Source organism: Eurytemora carolleeae, unplaced genomic scaffold (assembly GCF_000591075.1).
Source record: "Eurytemora carolleeae unplaced genomic scaffold, Eaff_2.0 scaffold1260, whole genome shotgun sequence".
NCBI lineage: Eukaryota > Metazoa > Arthropoda > Copepoda > Calanoida > Temoridae > Eurytemora > Eurytemora carolleeae.
Window position 1 is genome coordinate 43,444 of NW_019397173.1, and position 23,337 is coordinate 66,780.

The window sequence follows — 23,337 nt, forward strand, 5'->3', positions numbered from 1 at the left end:
TTTTTTTATTACAGGGTGTCCCACGATATATTGACAGCTGGTGAATAGTTTTGAATGTCTTTTTCATATACTGTAATAGATATTAAAGACTTTTCTCAATTTATTACGTTAAATATTCTGGAGATGTGTAAAGAATAACACAATTTTTAAGTACAAGTTGAATTTAATACAACCTTTTTTTCGCGGCCCTTTTCCCATTTTCATTATTTTCATTTCAACGCTCGGCCCATTAATATCATAAACTTTACATGCAGGAATATTCTCACAGAATGTAACTACAATTACAATTAAAATGATTTCAATGAAACTCATAGTTAGACAAAATTCTAACTTTAGACTTGATAAAACCTATGTTTGAAACTCCAAATAGATTGTTAGGAGTAAGAAATACTTTGGTATATATTGTTATAAGTTATAACGTTCTGTTTAGTATTTAACAAAAAATGTTCGTCGATTTCAAACCTATCCTGCTGGGGTACTTGAAAACCAGGATACGCATAGGGGGGGGGGGGATTAATAATTCATATATCTTTGCAAATTATTGGTGTAAAAATTTAATATTTCAAACTTCCCCTGCTATTTAATTTTGCAGAATTCATAGTTGAAATGTAAAAGGTCTAAGAAATTGGGTTTCAAAGATATAGGAATTTGGAAATGAATGTTATATGACAAAGACTCAATTCCTTTCCCAACAACAATATCTTGATGTAGTAAAATATAAAGATTAATATCAATAATAAGAATAATAAGCTATTCTACTCAACGAGATTATAGTGTATAGAGTGATTTTATAGGCCATAAACTATTCACGCATATTTGTTTATTGTAAGTTAATTCTGGCCTAACCCATAGTATATCAATATTAGTAAACAGTTGTAAGTGTACAGTACAGCTAACTGAGCACACAGGTAGAGACCTATCATACCTCTGATTCTACTGAATTCATCATATCAGAGATCTGAAAATATATGCAAAAATTGAAAATAAAAATTCAACAAAGATACTTTCTTGTACAGGGTGACCGAAAAAACACGAAGATTTTTATATTTAGACCAAATTAAATGACGCTTTTATATCGTCTTCGTTCCATTTTTCATGAACACAATTATTTAAACATCTAATATCGAGATTTTCTAAATGTGGTCTAACATTTTTTTTCTTCAACCGTAACTGTTCCTTTTATTAAAGAATTTTATTGCTTGGGGAAAATGTTGTAGAATAATTATTGCTGCAGTGAGAACCAGAAAACTCTGGTAAAGGAAGTCGACTTTTAGACTGAGGTTTTGATTTTAAATAGTCCATTGACCATTAGGCAAAGAAATTGTGCAGTGTAAACAGACCCATTTAACTTAATAAGTAATTTGATTACATACTGGTAAAGCCATTTGCTTTGCAACAAAATCAAACGCATGCTTTAGTATTGATGAAATGTCGTCTTTATATTTAACATTTTTCTGATTATCACTGTATTGGGCAAATTGAAATAAAAATGTTTCCCAATAGATTGCTTTCACCGCTTTTAATATTCAAACCTCTCTTAAATGTTGACGGATTCTTCTATTTAAATTGGCGCATTTTCAAAAATAATGATTGTCAACATTTTCATTTGAGTGAACAATGCCCAATCCCATGAATTTAGAATCAATTAAAAATTAAATCACGTTGCACAAGATTATATATTAACAAATTAAAACATGCCTATAATTAACTTTTTCAACTAAGAACTATTTTAGAAATTTGAAGTGACATATCTGGAATTTACGTAATTAATGGTTAATTAGTTATCGAGCAGAAAATTAAGATTAAAAAACTCAATGAAGAATTAAATAAACCTTAAAGAGTAGGCTGCAGTGCTGCATTTATTAAAATGGAGGCAAAATTTAATTTACGAATGCTATAAGAGAAGAAATTATTGAGTAAAAACTTTTTTATTCAATTATTACCTACGGTGACATTCATGGAGCGGACTCTTGCATGGGGCAGACTCCCCCTAAAGTTTTAACCATTTCAACAAAATGATAGACATAAAAAAGCAATGTATAGTTACATTTTCCGATATTTATTAATGTATTTTGATCGAAATTAAAAATTAGTTTTGATCGAGATTAAAAATTAGTTATGTCTCGAGTAAATATTAATTGTTTGATGATTGAAAGAAAGACGACATTCAAGAGGAAACAACTTTTTTTGCTTTTACCCTCTTTAAAATACATTTAAGAAATAAATGCCTATTTAATATATGTCAACTAATAATTTTAAAGTTTTAACATTGTTTCTTAAGTCTAACATTGTGTTAAAATGGTTAAAACTTTCGGAGAAGTCTGTCCCATGCAGTCGAGTCCACTGAGGGAGGGAATCCCCAGACGCCATGAGCCATGAGCCTCTGCTATGCAGACCGAGCCTCCACTATCTAGACCAAACCTCCGCTATGCAGTGAACGAGCCTTGACCATACAGAACAGCTTTTTTCAAATCTTGGTTTTTATGGGTAATGAAAAATGTTAACTTTTTTTTGGCATTGTGGCATAAGATGTAAAGTATTTATCAATTATCATAAATAGTTCCGAATTACGGATAGTAAAATGGTTTATGTAAAACTTTAGACATTCTTTACATCAAAAGAAAATATTTAGAGAAAATTTTAAATTGAACTTCATTTCATCTTTTGTAATTTTTGATTTAAGCGATACCTTTTTTTAGTTCAAATTAAATCTTGAAAATTTGTATCATTTATTTAAATCTTAACATTTTTCAAAAAAAAGTATTGTTTAAATCAAAGATTACAACAAAACAAACTAAATTTACTTCAGAAATATTTCTCCAGATATCTTCCTTTCTGTGCAAAAAATGTTAAAAGTTTTAGTATAAATCTTATAAACCACTTTATGAGTCCATGTATGTTTTTAATCATGACAATCAAGAAATAATTCTAATCTTTATTAAAATTCTTATGCTACTACGTCAAAAAAATGTTAACATTTTTCATTACACATAAAACCAAGATTCAAAAAAGCTGTTCTGTATTGTGAAGGCTCGTTCACTGCATAGTGGTGGCTTGGTCTGCATAATGGAGGCTCGGTCTGCCTGGCAAATCTGGGAGGCTCATGGCGCCCGGGGGTTCCCTTCCTCGGCGGACCAAGCCTCAGCAATGCAGTAATGAGCATGCTCAATGCATCAAAATGTGCCTGTGTAATACAGTAGGGTTTTTTGAGTTTGAATAAAAAATTTGTTATACAAATTTTTCGACATGGTGGCATAAGAGGTTTCTGAAAGAAGAGAAGTATTTATCAATTATTAGTGCCTGATCATGACTAATAAAGTGGCATAAAATTAAACATTTTTTCCACCAAAAGGAAAAAATTTGAATTTTTCATTTCATCTTTTATAATCTTAGATTTAAACGATACCATTTTTTGTAGTTCACATTAATTCTAAAAAATTTTAAACATTTAAGTTTAAATCTTGGCATCGTCTGAATGGTGATACTTGGTCTGCCTAGAAAATCTGGGAGACTTGCAGTGTATGCATAGCTGTGGCTCATGGTGTCCGGGAGTTCCCTCCCTCGCTTTAGCTGGCCTAATGGCTGGACCAAATTGGCTTACATTTTTTGAGAATCCATGGATACGAGCGGGGAAGAAAGGTGGCAATAAGCCACAACATTTTCCCCTTCAATGCCGCATATTTTTTTTGTCTTCCGGTAGCCATGAGACAAAACCGTACGGCCCTCCGTGCCACAGCATTCGAGTCTTCCGGCAGTTGTGTTTATAAAATATAAATTTAGGGCATTGAAAAAAAAATTTTAAATCCTGCCACATTGCAAAATATTAATTTTTAAGAAATTTTAAAGTTCATTAAAAAATTGTTTGCCAAAATTCTATTTACAACTTTCGTTGGATAATGCAAATTTTTGGCTATTGACGTCTTTTTAACTATAGAGAGTATCTTTAATTGATCACGTTTTCAAAAATAAGCTTAAAGGAAAAATTAAAAATAAGTTTAGCATTTTACATTAAAAAGAAGTATTATTTCAATTTAAAATTTAGACATCTTTTTCAAGACATGGCTGGATTTTTGAAAATCTTAATTTCAATGCACTAAATTTATCATTTAAAACGCAATAACTGCTAGTTACGTGAGTCAGGCTTCTACCCTTAGCAATAAAATAAATTAAAAATTAAATAACATTCTTAGCAAGAACCAGCACAACCTTAAAATTCTGTCTTCTGCTCGACAGAAAAATGTTCAAAACATCTTAATTTGAAATCATTAAGGTAGAAAAAATGTCGTCAAAACAAATATGAGTATTAACTATCCGTTTTAAAATGTAAAACTACAAAAAATCCATCAAATTGTCAATTTAAACAAAATTTCTTTCGCTTCGAGAATCAAAAAAAAATAGTTTTAAAATATCAAAAACGAACATAAGAGTATTCAGCATTTCGAGACGCATCACTCTTCTCTTACGATAGATTATTTAAATAAAAAATAAAATAATTAATGAAAAAATCAAAAAAAGTGAAGAAAATAAAAAATGTTTACACAGAATAGTTTATTCATAAATACATAAAACATTTTAAAATCATCTGTATTGCTTAACCATATTAGCATTAGACAGAGTTTTAGAGAGTTCATCTTGCGGATTTTGATCCCGAGTATAAACATGATCTAATCAGATATTTTATTAGTGCATACAGTACATACGACGATATTTATAGAACACTGGTAGGCGATCATATAAAAACAATTAAAACGACTTTACTTAAGTTTTATTGTTAGCTTTTTTTCGAATTACAGATTTACAAGTTATCAAAAATAAAGCTTTTTGAATTGACAACTTATCTCCACTTCTATGTTAATGTGTAATGTAATCATGCTGTTCAAAAGCTTGATATAAATCAAAATTGAAATCGTAAGTAATCTTCATTGTAGTCTAAATTTAGGAAAACCAGGTCTTCATTGTAGTATACATTTAGGAAAACCAGGTCTTCATTGTAGTCTACATTTAGGAAAACCAAGTCTTCATCATTGTAGTATACATTTAGGAAAACCAAGTATTCATTGTAGTCTACATTTAGGAAAACCAAGTCTTCATTGTATGTAGTATACATTTAGGAAAACCAAGTCTTCATTCTAGTCTACATTTAGGAAAACCAAGTCTTCATTCTAGTCTACATTTAGGAAACCCAAGTCTTCATTGTAGTATACATTTAGGAAAACCAAGTCTTCATTCTAGTCTACATTTAGGAAAACCAAGTCTTCATTCTAGTCTACATTTAGGAAACCCAAGTCTTCATTCTAGTCTACATTTAGGAAAACCAAGTCTTCATTCTAGTCTACATTTAGGAAAACCAAGTCTTCATTGTAGTATACATTTAGGAAAACCAAGTCTTCATTGTAGTCTACATTTAGGAAAACCAAGTCTTCATTGTAAACTACATTTAGGAAAATCAAGTCTTCATTGTAGTCAACATTTAGGAAAATCAAGTCTTCATTGTAGTCAACATTTAGGAAAACCAAACTACAAAGTTAGGAATACTAAACTAAAAGAGCCAAACATTTTATTTTGTAGTTTTTAGGCTTAATTGAGGAAAAGAACAATTCTTATAGGAAAATCAATAATATTTTGGGTTAAAGTATCAAAATTCTTAAATTATTAAATTAGTAATGAGTACCTGATTGAGAATCTTCTAGATCTCGGTCCTCAGAGAGTAGAGGAGAGCTGACTTCATACTTATACTTCAAAACTCCAGACTCTTCAGGGCTAAATTAGGTGTTAATAAGGACTTTAAACCGACTTAATTCCTGAATCTTAAGGAATAAATTTAGGCATTGATTAGGACTTAAAAACTGTCTCAATTCCAGAATCTTCAAGACTAATTTTAGATGTAATTAGGACTTAAAACTGTCTTAATTCCTGAATCTTCAGGACTAGTTTTAGGTGTAATTAGGACTTAAAACTGTCTTCATAATTCTTGAATCTTCAGGACTAAATTCAAGCGTTGATTAGGACTTAAAACTGTCATCATAATTCCTGACTTTTCAGGACTAAATTTAAGCGTTGATTTGGACTTTAAACTGTCTTCATAATTCCTGACTCTTCACGACTAAACTGACCCTACATTAATACAGTGGTATGTACAGATTCACATGGATACACTTTAAACCTCCATCTGAGAATCAGATTTCGTATTTTTAATAAAAACTGTTTGAATTATGAATCTTCATTGCATCATTGCAGCATAAATTCTGAAGTCACTTACAAAGAGAAACCAAAATTGAAATTGATCAAATTCAAAAAAAGAAATAATTATATCTTATTAATTACAAGTAAATGTGAAGTAGATATGCCAAAATATTAATGCAAGATCAATTTCTGTTCAAAAATGTGTTTTATTTCTGTGAATTTCTCCATTGTTTCTCTTAAGTCAAGAAATACAAATGAAAATAAGCAGTTAACAAAAATTCATACTTGATCAGACTAAGTTTTCAAGAGTACTGTTATAAATCTGGCATTGCCATTTTTGCATGAAGTGTCACTAGCTTGAAATCACGCTTACAGTCCCTTTAATCAATAAAAATCAATGTATTACTTGACTCCAAAATACAGAAGGTCTTCTTCAGGTTCTTCAGAAGAGAAAAGATACTCTAGATGTCTTCTCATCCGAGTAATAACACCCCCAGCCTTCTGATCCACTTCATTCACACCAATATCTTCGTAAAAACAGATCATGTGGATGTATAGCATAACATGTTAGTTATCTAAATTTATCTTCTACATCAATATTATGAAGAAGTTAATTAAAAGTGAAAATTTTCTTACGGGGGTAAGTATAACACGGGTTAACAATTGAAGGTTAAATCCTTGTAAAAGCCACCTGGAGTCTAGACCATGTAATAATAGTAAATACCTTTTTTGGATGGTTCATGTTTGAAGGTCTTCTGGAAAGCCCTGTTATTGTTGAATCTAGCAGTAGAACTAGGATTGGAAGATGGTTTTTTTACTCCAGGATTGGATTCAGATCTTCTTCTCCTGGTGGGTTGAACTACAGGTTTCAGATTGGGAGGTGTCACCAACTCCCGGGACGTAAATATTCCACTAAAATAAAAACAGTTTTCTAGAAATCCATTCTTTATTAAGAAATCAGTACCTTATAGGTTGGAGCATTTCTATTAAGAAATTAGGAACTCTATAGGTTGGAACAAAACCTAAAACCTAAAACGCTAAAAGTTGAAACACACTTGCGAGGAGAATTGTATATCAGGAACCTTAAAGGATGGAACACTACCTAGAGAGTTGTATTTCAGGAGCATTATAGGTTAGACCAAGGTTGGATAATGGTGGATCAGAAACTTGGAACACTACCTGAAGAATTGTGGATCAAGAACTCAATAGTATGAAACACTACCTGGAAAATTGTAGATCAGAAACGCAATAGGTTGGAACACTACCTGGAGAAATGTATATCAGGAACAGTAAAGCTGTTGGAAAACTACCTGGCGAAATGTATATCAGGAACAGTAAAGCTGTTGGAAAACTACCTGGAGAATTGTGGATCAGGAACGAAGTCAGGAACAGTGTAGGTTGGAACTACTCTTTCTACAGTATCCTGTTCCCCTCCCAAGAACATCTCTTTCAGACTTCTGAACAATGGGGAAACTGAATACTTGCCGGAAATTTCAATTTTCTAATCCCTATCTATTTGCAACTTGATGTTGCATATCTTAAAATTTGAAGCTATGAATTAATTTGTTAGTGCAATAGTAAAGTTTGAAATAACTACGATTCACACAATGAGGTTACAAAGATATAGGAAACAAAACATAAGTCCATTCCTTGATAAAATGTTAACGAATATAACAGTCTCAGTACGAATTTACAAGTCACATCGTAGAAAGAAATCTGAAATTACCTCTAAATTAATTGATCACTTTTTCTGTGCAAAAACATTTTTTTCCAAAAAAATCAAAAAACAAATTAGAATATAAAGAAATCTGAAATTACCTCTAAATTAATTGATCACTTTTTCTGTGCAAAAACATTTTTTTCCAAAAAAATCAAAAAACAAATTAGAATATTGTATTGGCATTTATGCTGGATTCAGTCATATAAACAAATATTATACCTTTTGGTTTTAGGTTTAAAAGTTTTATAAAACCCCTGATCATCGGATCCAAACTCTAGGAAGGAGAACTGTGACCCTGCGGCAGGTTTAACAGCATCTTCTCCAGTATCACGTCTCCTACCATATGCATCAGTTACACAAAAAGACTTAAAATTGTTAAGTCGGGGTATATCAGTTTCTCAACAACTTAAGTTAAAAAAAATCAACATAGCTTCTTAATTAAGTACAAGTTCTACGATCTACATCTTGCTTTTATCCTCTCTACAAAATGACCGAAGTCCTAAAAATTGTAAAATGGTTTGGCAATAAATTATTTGCCAATATTTTCTGTCGGGTCAAAATTCGTCTTTGTGAAGAAATAAACAAATTTAAAACATTTGTTCATCTTACACTTTGCCAAATTATGACCCTGAAATAAAAACGGGAAGAACGAACCCTACAATAACAAACTTACAAAGCATCAAAATATCTTGGTTATTTCCAGGTTAAACCAGAAATAAAGATTTGGCCAAACGTAAAAAGGGAAATGGGACGAGAATAATATTGTTAAATGTTTTAAACCTCCTAGATTTGGGAACTGAGCAAGTTTAACAGTTGAAAGCATTTTTACCGATTAAGAAAAGATAGGATAAGAGAAAATATTTCAAAGAGAGTGACCGGCTAGGTATGGTAGTAACTAAGAGTTTAGTATAAGAATAGAATATTGCAAAAATATTGTACCGTTATCAAATAATTTAAGCATCGAATCTCGTGAGCAAACTGAAAATTATCCAGTGAATTTAGAATTAGTAGTCTAAGTAGAAAAAATAGAACGTGAAAGTCTTACCTGCACATGAGTTATACAATTTTGTTTTTTAATACTGCTCTTACATTTTAATTAACATTCCTAGGCAGTCACGTCCTTCGAATGAAAAAATAAATTAAATTTGACCTGCGTTTTCTGGAGATGATTTCGTGTTTAACCTTATTCTCCATCATATCAATCATACTTTTCATTGCTGCAGCCAACTCTTGATAAATTAGTAATTAGTAATAAATCAATACGTTTAATATATTTGAACTAGGATTAATGATTTAACTACATCTCCTGAGCTGCATAGGTGAAATACTGTTATACAAATTGTTTATTTTTATTTTTGCAGTAAACCAATGGCAAAGGTGAGCAAAGAAAAATTATTTAGAAATAAAGCACTTGTTTAAACTTTCACATTCTTTGACGCTTAAACTACTAGTTTTACCAATAGCACCCACAACCTCTTTTTTAAAGAAAATAACTACAAATAAAAAACAAAGGTGTTAACACAAATGTCTAAAAAAAACAAATGTATAAAAACAAATACATAAAAAACAAATGAATAAAAAAACAAAGGTATACAAAACAAATGTATAAAAAAACAAATGTATAAAAAAAACAAATGTATAAAAAACAAATGTATAAAAAACAAATGTATAAAAAACAAATGTATAAAAAACAAATGTAAAAAAACCAATGTATAAAAAAACAAATGTATAAAAAAACAAATGTATAAAAAAACAAATGTAAAAAAACAAATGAATAAAAAACAAATGTATAAAAACAAATGTATAAAAAAGAGTTTTAATTTCTCAGTTTAGACAGTTCATAACTTTAAAATTTCTTTAAAAATAATTAAAAACTTTTCAAGCCAAATGTATTATTAAAATCAAACTTCGCGAGCTAAATGGAATATCAAAATCAAAAATCAATTGGTAATGGGGAGTAGAACTTTAAATGGTATGGGGGTAAAAACGATTTTAAATACCTTTTATTTGTTCAGTTGACAACTGAGGTTCATGTGCTTTCTTATACAAGTCCAGCATATCCTAATTCGCAATATTCTTTAGACATCAATGTGTAGTCTGTTCGTACGTTTGTTTGTTATGTCTGTCCGATTAAAGCTGATGAACCCCTTGGCCGATTTGCCTTAACTTATGATTAGGAAACTTAGGAGGGTAGAGTAAGAGTAGACTTTTTAAGGAAAAGTGGCTAAATCTTAATTTACGACCAAGCGCGGGATTAGCTACGAGTGCCCTGGGCAACACTGGGTTCCCAAGCTGGGTTTGAACTGAACATATCTAGTTAGTAACTCGATTTTTAGTAATATGCTGTTTATAAATATGTCTTCTAGTATCATCGGAAATACCTTGACCAAATATCCTTAAATTTTGATTTGAAAACTCTGCAAAACCACGGGAATACTCTTAGTTAAGGTGGTAGGTTGAATTTTAAAGAAAATAATTTAGTTAAATAAATAAAATCCTCACAAGATAATTCTTAGTTAATTAGCATTTAAATTTTTAATGAGCTTTCAGAATAGGTTTGTTACAGTCTATTAAATAAAATCCTCGGAGATAATTCTGATTCTATTGTAGAAGAACCTATTGTTAATTAGCATTTAAATTTTTAATGAGCTTTCAGAATAGGTTTGTTACAGTCTATTAAAGGGACTGTAGCCGTAGTTTAGAATAGGTTTGTTACAGTCTATTAAAGGGACTGTAGCCGTAATTTAGAATAGGTTTGTTACAGTCTATTAAAGGGACTGTAGGAGTAATTTCAGACTAGGTTTGTTACAGTCTATTAAAGGGACTGTAGTTTAATTTCAGAATAGGTTTGTTACAGTCTAATAAAGGGACTGTAGGAGTAATTCATAATAGGTTTGTTACAGTCTATTAAAGGGACTTTGGGAGTAATTTCAGACAAGGTGTGTTACAGTCTATCAAAAGGACTGTAGCCGTAATTTAGAATAGGTTTGTTACAGTCTATTAACAGGACTGTAGCCGTAATTTAGAATAGGTTTGTTACAGTCTATTAAAGGTACTGTAGGAGTAATTTCAGAATAGGTTTGTTACAGTCTAATAAAGAGACTGTAGGCGTAATTTCAGAATAAGTTTTTTACAGTCTATTAAAGGGACTGTAGTCTAATTTCAGAATAGGTTTGCTACAGTCTATTAAAGGGACTGTAGGCGTAATTTCAGCGAAGATGGCAATGCCTGATTTAGTGCCCTAAAAAAGTATGAGTTGAATATCCATAGGTTAGTTTCTTTAAACTGTTAATTTTCATACGAGAGTTCTCTGCAAAAGTGACTTGAGCATTTCGTGCTTATAAGATAAAATGGAGATATAATCGGAATTAAACACTTTGAGTCAGAAAAACGACACGATCTTTCACATATTTGACCCGATTAAAATTTCAAGGGTATACGTTATATATCGAGCACTGCCATCTTTGCATGGAGGGTGACTTGAAATTATGAAAATAAAATACCGACATAATACCTGACTTTGCTGAATTCTTGAGACGATACCTTCAGGTTTCCGTTCAGCAGTCTCTTTCGTTGACCGACGACTGAAAAACAAAGAAAAACTCTTTGCTCGTTTATATGTATATTTATATATGTTCGCAATCAATTGCCAAACGGACACTTCATTTAAGATCATGTTTTAAACCAAGCGCAGGTAAATGGCAGGTGAGCCTAGACAACAGGATTACAAAAAGAAACAAAAAAATTGCAGAATTTATGCTTTTTTTACTTTACACAACATTTCATCTTACCAAAGATGTGAACCAAAACGAGTTCAAAAATATCTTAAGTCTTCTTATAATTTTGTAATAAAATCAAAAATTGTAAGGTATAAAATTTTAATCAGGTTAAAGTCTCATTAAAGTCTAAATATCAGTAAATGAGGCCAGAGTGGAAAATTTAAGAATGGTGAATAGAGATCAATGCTTGATCCTCTCTTTTTGCTAATCTCCAGACTTATTTAGTCTTTAGATTAATTTCTAGAGATAAGAGATGCGCTCTTTAACTTTTGAAAAACCGGTTTTGAATTTTCCCGCATTTGTGGTGTCATATCAATTGGACTAATGATCGATTTAAAGAACGCAAGTTTTGGATTAATGTTTATTAAGACTACGTTCAAAAAAATATGATAATTTAATAAGTTTATATTAACATGATTTTTATATTTGTATGAATGCTCTAGAAGTCGGCTTGTGATATTGCATCATATCTCTATTTGTAATCAAACTTATCTTAATTACATGTAATAGAAAATGTGATATCAAACAAGACTGAATTTAAAGAAAATTAGAAGTTTCCACAGCGGATATTCAGATTAAGCGATCATGATTAATGGTTTCCAATTATAAAGTTTTCAGCTCAGAACAGTAATTATTAGGGCTGGGCGTCGATCAGCAACACAAAATGATCCTTTTGACAATCACTATTTATAGCCCTCCTCCAACCCCCCAACCAACATCACAACATCCTAACTTCCTGTCTGCAGGTCCACCTTATATATCACCCTTGACCTTCACTAACCATCATAAACAATTTTTAAGATAAGACCTTGGTAATGATAAAACGTCAAAACCGATCAACTATGGTTAACATTAACCATCAGTAACAACTTGAATCATTCCCCAATGTATAAGAAATTTGTTAAGTTCAAATAAGATTCAGCGTAAAATGAACAATCCAGCTGATGAGAATTGGACCGTTTGAATCTGAACACCTGGCCAAAAAGGATCTAGTGCTAATAATTTCCCACTGTTCAACTTTAAGCCATGGAATACAATACCTAGTAAAATGCGCAATGTAAAGCAGAGTCTAGGTCTAAAACTACAAAAATCTGTATTAGGTCTTAATCTCACCTCTTATGAGAGGTTTCATCTACGATTCCTAGAGCTTCAGATCTGATATCCTGCATCTCGTTGAGTAATAAAGATTTAGTTGTCTCTAATCGGTCAACCATCTTCTGCAGCTCTTCTAGTTTCTCCTCAACAGTCTTCTTCACACTCCTCTTCCTTCTTAACTCCTTAGAACCAGTTCCTCTTCTGGTTCTTTGCACGACTTCCCTAACAAAAGAAGATAAGGAAATAACAAAGATAATCTAGCTCAAAGATTTATAATAAAAAGATAATTATTTCAGAGGTGTATGCATTTTTAGTACCGCAGTATACTGTCTCTGGGCTAGGGTTTCCAGTTGTTATCACATTTCGTGTTATTATGCATAATTACGTGTAACTTTTCTTTCACTTGCATAGGAGCACTACGCAAAATTATGTGATAATTAAGTACAAGAAGGAAAGTCTAGTTTATTGTAATTAAGGCGTTATTACATAAGAAACCATTCAGTTATTAGTAAAGTACATATTAATTCTCAGAAATGAATATGGCGAGAAAATATGTGTAAGGATATGCATTTATAACCATGCCAAATCTGATGAGATAATTTAAATACTTTCAAATTGAAGTTTTGCTACTTAGGCATAATCATAGCAAAATTTCACAAAATTACTTTGTAGCAGTTACGCGAAATTGAAGTTTCGCTAATTATGCGTAATTATAACAAAATTTCACAAAATTAAATTGTAGAAATTACGCAAAATTATGACAAAATTTCAGGAAATTTAAATTTTGCTAAGTACAGGTTATCATTACAAAATTTCGCGAAATTGCCTTGTAGAAATTACACGCAATTATGCCGTAATTTTGCAAGTAACTGAACGTAATTTCATGTAAATGAAAAATATATTACGTTGGAAACCCTAATCTGCGTGGTAAAGTAAACACAATACGGATGTCAAAGCCTACATGGGAACCATCTATCACATAACAAATCAATGAAATTTTCAAATTAAATGCTTTTATCCTCCGCGGATACTAAAGGAACATCGATGCATCTATTCTCGATTATAAACACCACCCAGAGAAAACTGGTTTCAATATGTAATACGCAACAGCAATTAACTTTCCTTGCCTTATTACCTTTATCTTGCTCATGTCTATCATTAGTTTTAATTCATGTCAAAATGTTTTGTACAGTAAAAAACATTGAATATCAATAACATTTCCATGTACACTATAGTAGCAAGAGCTACATCCATGCAAAAATGTGCATTTAATGTAGGACTGAATTTAATGAATCGTTGATATCACTGAACAACTTATCACCATGGTTCAAATCCTGAATCACCAATTTTCTCACCTAATTTATTACCTAAATCCTCGTGGATCTTCAACTTTGAATTGGTGATATAAGATTCAAACCGGTGGCAAGTAGTTCTACAAATTAACCCAAATCACTAAATTCAGTCCTAGAACTCACAATTGATTTCCAGTCTGGTGGACAGCTGGTGGAATAGCTAACATCTCAGCAACTTTTTCCAAATCTGAGTCAGTCATCTAGAATTATACAAGATCTTTTCCTAACAAAACCATCAGTACCAAGTTCAACTAACTGTACCTAGTTCAACTAACTGTACCTAGTTCAACTAACTGAATCTAGTTCAACTAACTGTATCTAGTTCAACTAACTGTACCTAGTTCAAATAACTGTACCTAGTTCAACTAACTGTACCTAGTTCAACTAACCGTACCTAATTCAACTAACCGCACCTAATTAAACCATCTGTACCTAGCTCAACCATCTGTACCTAGCTCAACCATCTGTACTTAGCTCAACCATCTGTACCTAGCTCAACTATCTGTACCTAGCTCAACTATCTGTACCTAGCTCAACTATCTGTACCTAGTTCAACTATCTGAACCTAGTTAAACTGTACCTAGTTAAATTATCTGCACTTAGTTAAACTATCTGTACCTAGTTAAACTATCTGTACCTAGTTAAACTATCTATCTGTACCTAAGAAACTATTTTTAACATTTTATTTTTTGAATTTTTTACAAGATTGTACAAATCATCAGATGAACAGCTGCTGGTTATTGCAAGTTTTAATTCTCTTGCTCTAGTTTGTATATCATCAATTTTACGGCTGATACTGAAAAAGAAAAATAAGAAATTTATTTGTGACATACATCCCTGCAAAAAGGATATTTTTTGCAAGCTTAGGTCCACTCCTGCTTTCTCATTTTTTTTCATGGAGTCTGTCGATACACAATTTCTTCATGCAACTTCTGTATTGAAGGCAGAGGGGAGAGAGAGGGGGGCACCTTTCCCCTGCACCTTTAATCATTTAAACTGAAAAGGGTGCTTTTAATTAATTCTCCATTCACTAATGGGAAAGTTGATACGTGTAGAGCTGATAATCAGATCCTTTCCAGATTTTATGGTCAACTTTGTTTTTTATTCTTTTATCTGACCGATTTATCAATTTTGGGTATCTCAGAGGGGCTCCTGGTGATGTTGAGTTTTTTTTTCTTGTTTATGGTGATTTGTTTTTAAGGTGTGGTGCAAGTTCAACTATCTGTACCTAGTTCAACTAGCAGTACCTAGTTCAACTAACCGTACCTAGTTCAACTAACCATACCTAGTTCAACTAACCGTACCTAGTTCAACTAACCGTACCTAGTTCAACTAACCATACCTAGTTCAACTAACCGTACCTAGTTCAACTAACCGTACCTAGTTCAACTAACCGTACCTAGTTCAACTACCCGTACCTAGTTCAACTACCCGTACCTATTTCAACTAACCGTACCTAGTTCAACTAATCGTACCTAGTTCAACTAACCGTACCTAGTTCAACTAACCGTACCTAGTTCAACTAACTGTACTTAGTTCCAACTATCCATACCAAGTTCAACCATCCGTATCTACTTCAACCATCCGTATCTAGTTCAATCATCCGTACCTAGTTCAACCACCAAACAAACAAAACACAGGTTTTCAAGGAGATTACCATTATGGAGAACTGGTTGATAATTCACGTGATTAATTCACTTACCCTCCTTGTGTTATACTCGTGGTAAATCTACTTTTCACAATCTTGAAGATTCCTCCTGTGTACAGCACGGGTAAAAAACGCGAAAATATTCTTTGAAAATTCTCGTTGTTATTTCACATGTTGAACACGTAGCAAAATAAACCAGTGCAAAATCTTGCATATTCCTATCGTGTTAAGCTCGAGTAATGCAATGCCAGAATTTTTAGATTTTAATTCTCGTAATTATCATGCGTAATATATTTGAGATAATTCTATAGTTCAATTCTTGTAGTTTTTTTCACATGTTCTGCTCGTAGAAAAGATACCAGTGCAAGCGCTCGCATATTCCAAACGTGTTAATCATGAGTAATGGAATGCCAGAATATCTAGATTTTAATTCTTGTAAATATCACGCGTAAAATATTTGAGTTATCACGGGAAGAATTTCATCTTTCATTTTTAACAGAGTTGCAAAATCACAACACTTGGTGTCTCTGCTCATCTTTTAGAAACTAAAATTTTTTTGTAGTAAAATGAAATATTTCAACTGACATACATTTTTCAGATTATAACAAGCATGAGCAGAATATAGAAAAGTTTCACATTGAATTTTGTATTGTATTTCTCAACAACCCCTTTTTGGAATATTGATATTTTAGATATGTACAGGAAGGAGAATTCTAACAATTATGAACACATTAACATAATTGAACATTACTTAGACTTGAAATATCACTTTGTGATAAGAAAAGTTTAAAGTTTTCAAGTTTAAGATGCTTAATGTAAAAGATATAAACTTAAATGTTTAGTTTCTAAACATTTTGTAATAATTATATACTTTTACACAGTATATTTTATAATATATTTAATCTCCTGTTCAACGAAATAACCAACCTTAAATTCCCTACTTTTTTATTTCCAGGGAGGATAATTACTTATCCTCCCTATTTACAGGGAGGATAATTACTTATCCTCCCTCTTTACAGGGAGGATAAGTAATTATCCTCCCTGTGATCCATACAGATTTATCAAATAAATAGTTCTCTAATTTAATTTTATTTTTACATTTATCGCTCTCTCAATCAATTTTGAATAAAATAGTAAACTACACCTAGTTTAATATTTGATCTAGGAAAGATCAAAACATGTACATACAGCTTTACTGAGCTGTCATCAAATATATTATATTACATCATTCTTTTCGGGTTTACATAATTACATTGTAAAGTTGTTCCCATGAAAATGTTCGATAATTACTATTTTGTCTGCATTTTGAATCACATAGGGCTTTCTACTCTGAGGAGGTGAAGCTAAGGAACACTTTTCAATATTCTCTATTCTGACTTCGCTAACCTCTGTTTTTTCTACTTGATTAGAAGGTCCTTGNCTGTACCTAGTTCAACTATCTGTACCTAGTTCAACTATCTGTACCTAGTTCAACTATCTGTACCTAGTTCAACTATCTGTACCTAGTTCAACTATCTGTACCTAGTTCAACTATCTGTACCTAGTTCAACTATCTGTACCTAGTTCAACTATCTATCTGTACCTAATAAAACTATTTGACATTTTTTTATTTTTTGAATTTTTTACAAGATTGTACAAATCATCAGATGAACAGGTGCTGGTTATTTGCAATCCAAAGTTTTAATTCTCTTGCTCTTGTTTGTATGTCATCAATTTTGCGGCAGATATTGAAAAAGAAAGAAAAGAAATTTATTTGCCACATCCGCCCTGCAAAAACTAATTTTTTTGCAAGCTTAGGTCCACTCTTGCTTTCTCATTTTTTTCTGGAATCTGTCGATACACAAATTCTTCATGCAATTTCTTTATTTAAGGCAGAGGGGAGAGAGAGGGGGGCACCCTTCCCTTGCACCTTAAATCATTTAAACTGAAAAGGGTCCTTTTAATGAATTCTTCATTCACTAATGGGAAAGTTGAGTGTAGTCGAGCTGATCATCAGATCCTTTCCAGATTATCTCAGAGGGGCTCCTGGTGATGTTGAGTTTTTTTTTTCTTGTTTATGGTGATTTGTTTTTAAGGTGTGGTGCAAGTTCAACTAGCAGTACCTAGTTCAACTAACTGTACCTAGTTCAACCAGCTGTACCTAGTTCAACCAACTGTACCTAGTTCAACTAGCTGTACCTACCTAGTTCTTGCTGTACCTTGTTCAACTACCTGTACCTAGTTTAACTATCTGTACCCAATTCAACTATATGTGTACCTAGTTCAACTTTCTGTACCTAGTTCAACCACTTCTCCCTTTCATAAATTTAGACTTCATAGGAAGAAAGCTTTGAAAGCAAAATACCTCTGCTAAGGCATCAAGCTCATCCTCAGTTAAAGCATTCACTAGGTTCATTATCTCAGCATTACCACCATCTGCAGTGAATAATTAGATTAGTAGATTTCAGTCCGTTCATAGCGAGTAACTCAGGTATTTACTGGTTAGCTAGTCAGCTCATCAGCAACATTGTAATAATTAAGTGCAAGTCAGTATGTTAATCAGCTGTCAAGTTAGTTGTCAATCTAATATATCAACATATCAATTTTGTCAATCAACTAATCACCCCCCAGTTCCCAGCCAACATTCCATTGAACCCCCTCCCCTTACATTAAAAAACATGAATCTAATATTTTAGAGATGGATATGCTGCGACAAATTAAGATAGCTCTACTGTAAATAACCATAGTTTACAGTAATATTGCACCCAGAATGCTGGACAGCATTCTTAATCTGTGGCACCATATAATTACCAAATCCTGAATATATAAAAAACTTGCAAAGACTAAAACATGTGCAGCCTTATTCCATGTCTATTTGCATCAGTAAAACAAATTACCTTTGTTTGCTTTAACCAGGAGCTGATTGATTTCATGAAGCTCTTCTGGAGTCACTCCAAGGGCAAGCATCTGGGACATTTCCTCTTCACTGTAGTTAAAAGAGAGAAAATGAAAAATTTAAAGCTTTGAATATTGAATTGAAGATATCTCCCAACAAAACCTTACAGCAAGTTGAATATTTAGAATATTGTTTGGCACAGAATATGTTTCCTGAGTGCCTTCTATTCTATTTTTACCAAACGGAAAACTCATGGTAAATTCAAAGAGATCTGAGCAAATATTTCCTAGATTGTTTAATATACGAACTATATGAGTTAAGATTTGACCCAAACCGCCTACAGAGGATAAGTGATGAACCCGGCAACACCCAAGTCCAGTCAACACGGCCATTCATACTGGACAAAATACTATGGAGGCATGTGGATCAAACTCTGCTACAGTTACCTGAGGTTATAAGGAACAAAGCCTGAAGCTGGATGGGTTTGCTGTAACTGTTGTTGCTGAATTTGAAAATTAGTCTGAAAAATAATTGAGATAACAGTACATTTTATTAAGAATTATTTTTTTATTAAACCTGAGGTGGTGGAAGATTTAAATTTCTTGGCTGGGACACGAAGGTCTGAGCAGAACTCATATTCTGAAAAACAGAAAAAAGTTGAGTTTATCATAGGAAACGACAATCGTTTCAATTTTGGCTGCAAAACTCTTAAGTTGTAATAAAATGTTTTGCTTTCCTTGTGCCCTGATAAATGATCTGATACCATTTTGCTGTTACCCTAAATTTGGCATAATTTACTGTTCAAATTTGATATCTTCGCTGTTTGGAGAATTCAAATTTTAAGAAAATGTTAAGATCAAGTCCTTAAAGGAAACAGTNCGATTAAAGCTGATGAACCCCTTGGCCGATTTGCCTTAACTTATGATTAGGAAACTTGGGAGAGTTGAGTAAGAGTTGACTTTTAAGGGAAAAGTGGCAAAATCTTTTTTTACGATCAAGCGCGGGATTAACTATGATTGCCATGGGCAACACTGGGTTCCCAAGCTGGGTTTGAACTGAACATATCTAGTTAGTAACTCGATTTTTAGTAATATGTCTGTTTATAAATATGTCTGGTAGTATCATCGTGAATCCCTTTGACCCAATATCCTTAAATTTTGATTTGGAAACTCTGCAAAACCACGGGAATACTCTTAGCTAAGGTGGTAGGTTGAATTTTAAAGAAAATAATTTCCAGACAAAGCTGGGTTCCCAAGCTGATTCTTGTTAAAAAATCTCTATTTTAAATTCTGAATCAATGATTAAATACAAAAAAAAAATTGAATAAATATTTATTAAGAAGTTAATGGAATTCGGAATGAAAAATAATTTAATTGATATATTTTTAAGTTAAATAAATAAAATCCTCACAAGATAATTCTTAGTTAATTAGCATTTAAATTTTTAATGAGCTTTCAGAATAGGTTTGTTACAGTCTATTAAAGGGACTGTAGGCGTAATTTCAGCGAAGATGGCAATGTCTGATTTAGTGCTCTAAAAAAGTATGAATTGAATATCCATAGGTTAGTTTCTTTAAACCGTTAATTTTCATACGAGAGTTCTCTGCGAAAGTGACTTGCGCATTTCTTGCTTATAAGATACAATGGAGAAATAATCTGAATTAAACACTTTGAGTCAGAAGAACGACACGATCCTTCACATATTTGATCCGATTAAAATTTAAAGGGTATCAATATATATATCGAGCAATGCCATCTTTGCATGGAGGGTCACTTGAAATTATGAAAATAAATTACCGACTTAATACGTGACTTAATACCTCACTTAATATCCGACTTAATACCTGACTTAATACCTCACTTAATACCCGACTTAATACCTGACTTGATACCTCACTTAATATCCGACTTAATACCTGACTTAATACCTTACTTACTATCCAACTTAATACCTGACTTAATACCTTACTTAATACCTGACTTAATACCTTACTTAATATCCGACTTAATACCTGACTTAATACCTTACTTAATACCCGACTTAATACCTGACTTTGCTGAATTCTTGAGACGATACCTTCAGGTTTCCGTTCAGCAGTCTCTTTCGTTGACCGACGACTGAAAAATATAAAAAAAACTGTTTGCTCGTATTTATGTAAATTTATATATGTTTGATCAATGGTAAACTGCCACTTCATGTGCTCATGTTTTAAACTAAGCGCAAGTAAAGCTTTTTTACATTTCCTTGGACCAAATATGTTAACCAAATATGTTAACCAAAGCAAGTTCAAAACTATCTTTTGTCATATTATAATTTAGCATATTGTAATACAAGCAAAATACAATTTAATCGGGTTAAAATCTCATTAAAGTCTAAAAATCAGTAAATGAGACCAGAGTTAAAAATTTAAGAATGGTGAATAGAAATTAATGCTTGATCCTCTCTTTTAGACAATCTCTAGACTTATTTAGTCTTAAGATTAATTTCTAGAGATTAGAAATGTGCCATTTAACTTGAAAACCCGGTTTTTAATTTTCCCCGCATTTGTGGTGTCATATCAATTGGACTAATGATAGATTGAACGAACATATGTTTTGGATTATTGATTATTAAGACTAAAAAGAATGTGATAAAATATGTTTTTAATAAGTTTATATTATCATGATTTTCATAATTGTTTGAATGCTCTAGAAGTCGGCTTGTGATATTGCATCATTGCATCATATCTCTATTTGTGATCAAACTTTTCTTAATTACATGTAATAACTGTGATATCAAGCAAGAGTGAATTAAAAGAAAATTAAGTTTCCACAGTGGATATTCAGATTAAGCGATCAGAGCTGAAAACGTTAGATTGGGATATCCTTAATCCCAATCGGTTAATTAATCTGGAGATTAATAACAAGAGGAAAACAAACATTTTTTAATCTGGAGATTGAGAAAAAGAGTGGATTAAGCATTAATTCCGACATCCAAATTTATGTCTTAACATACACTTGAGGATTGTAAAATACCTTTAATTTCTGTCTTAACATACACTTGAGGATTGTAATACCTTTAATTTCCGTCTTGTTTGTTCAGTACTTCCCTCCTCCGGAATATTCTTCAAAGCTTCCTTTACTAGACGATCTGCTGCTTGGATCTATGAATTAATTTAGGAAATTGTGTTTGGTGAAAGAAATGAATAAATTGGAAGTTTTATGAATCTGTGGAAAATATTAATTCCCGTAAGTGTTTCTTGAAATAATGGCTGAACTTGAATAAACCTTTCTAGAAATAAATAGAAAAACAAACGTATGATATTTTATGATGTTTTATATATCTAAGTTAAATGTTGATCATTTTGAATCATTTAGACAAAATTAATTAAACTTTTAAAATTTCAAAAATTTATTACTTTAAAGTTTGATTTTAAACAACTTTGCTACATCTTTATCCGTAAAAAAAATTTGGAAAAACGATCAAAATTTTTTTTTCAACAAGTTTTAGTTTCTGGATCTGGTCGTTTTTTAACATCTGTAGAAAAGAGAACAATTTTGAAAAAATGACTTAACTTGAATTAACCTTCCAAGGCTTTAGTTTCAAATAGAAAGCTAACGTCCAAAAAAAAACGAGGCTAGTAAAAAAACGCTGTTTAGTAAACTCTGAAACAATTCCTTTACACAAAAAAGGTTTATGACTACTTATTAAGTAAACTATACCTTAGATTGTGCATTGTTGAGAGCCATCTCAACGGTTTTAGAGTCAGTCGACTGGTGCCTAATCTAAATCGGATAAATAAAGTAGAAAATCAATAAAAAACAGAGGTTCAAGTCATTTTTACAGTGTCATTCCTTAGGATTTTAAGTGTTCCTACCTGAGAGGGAGGGCTAAATCTATTTTGTGGGCTAGCTACCAAGACATCACTTTCAATCCCACTCATCAAATGATCAAAATATTCAGCCTATACAATATATATAGTTTGTTTATCGTTTTGGTTAGCTTTTAAAAGCTTTTGAGAGCTTGCAACATTTCAAATCTTTAAAAAATAATACATTTTTATTTCATTGCACACTACCCATGTTGTTGACCATTTTGGTATATTATTTATCCCTTTTAAGCCCATAATTTTGTCTGGGTCCAATTTGGCTTGGAATTATTGTTTACAATAAATTTTTGCTTTTTTTGACCCATACATAAATATTTGCAAAAAAAACTGACAAATGAATCAAAAATGAACCAAAACAAACAACACTATCTATACATACAATAGAATTAACATTTAGTATTTAAATCAAAGTTGCAATTAAATTGAAATATATTAATATGCACATTTAAGAACTAAAAACTTGTATTTAGAGACTGAAATATTAATTCCAAGTGACTTCACTAAAGTACCATTTAAAAATTTGTCTGATCACGGATGATAAATATCCTAGTTTTTCTGCCTGTCCAATTTCTAAAAAGCTGTAGATTTATGCAGTAAATACAAAAAGGTTATTCAGAATTCCACGTGCTTTAAGATATATAACAACGATATTTTCCTTCTTTACCAATGACCATTTTTGCTAAGATAAGTGTCGTGTCCACCAAGTGTCGTGTCCACCAAGTGTCGTGTCCACCAAGTGTCGTGTCCACCAAGTGTCGTGTCCACCAAGGGTCGTGTCCACCAAGGGTCGTGTCCACCAAGGGTCGTGTCCACCAAG

At 31.9% G+C, this 23,337-nt stretch overlaps 1 protein-coding gene across 1 annotated transcript; it reads right to left on the reverse strand.

Moving 5' to 3' along the window:
- Positions 1–4,533: 4,533 nt before the first annotated feature.
- Positions 4,534–22,617, reverse strand: LOC111712510 (uncharacterized). Its single transcript, XM_023487145.1, has 18 exons — positions 22,509–22,617; positions 22,354–22,416; positions 21,708–21,794; positions 19,229–19,291; positions 19,099–19,172; positions 18,654–18,742; positions 18,122–18,192; positions 14,253–14,329; positions 12,796–12,999; positions 11,418–11,487; positions 9,904–9,964; positions 9,054–9,132; positions 8,123–8,239; positions 7,539–7,640; positions 6,908–7,095; positions 6,590–6,710; positions 5,672–5,760; positions 4,534–4,664 (listed from the first exon to the last, which is right to left on the reverse strand). Exons 1-18 carry the CDS (start codon positions 22,572–22,574, stop codon positions 4,579–4,581), a joined length of 1,707 nt encoding a protein of 568 aa, XP_023342913.1. The 5' UTR covers positions 22,575–22,617; the 3' UTR covers positions 4,534–4,578.
- Between the last annotated feature and the right edge of the window lie 720 nt (positions 22,618–23,337).

Bases quoted from the DNA above. Each gene is read 5' to 3' on its own strand.
- LOC111712510 (XM_023487145.1), bottom strand. From the start codon at position 22,574: ATGAGTGGGATTGAAAGTGATGTCTTGGTAGCTAGCCCACAAAATAGA. The intron at 22,417-22,508 runs GTAGGAACACTT...TATCCGATTTAG, and splicing joins GATTTAGCCCTCCCTCTCAG to ATTAGGCACCAGTCGACTGA. The intron at 19,173-19,228 runs GTTTAATAAAAA...ATTATTTTTCAG, and splicing joins TAAATCTTCCACCACCTCAG to ACTAATTTTCAAATTCAGCA.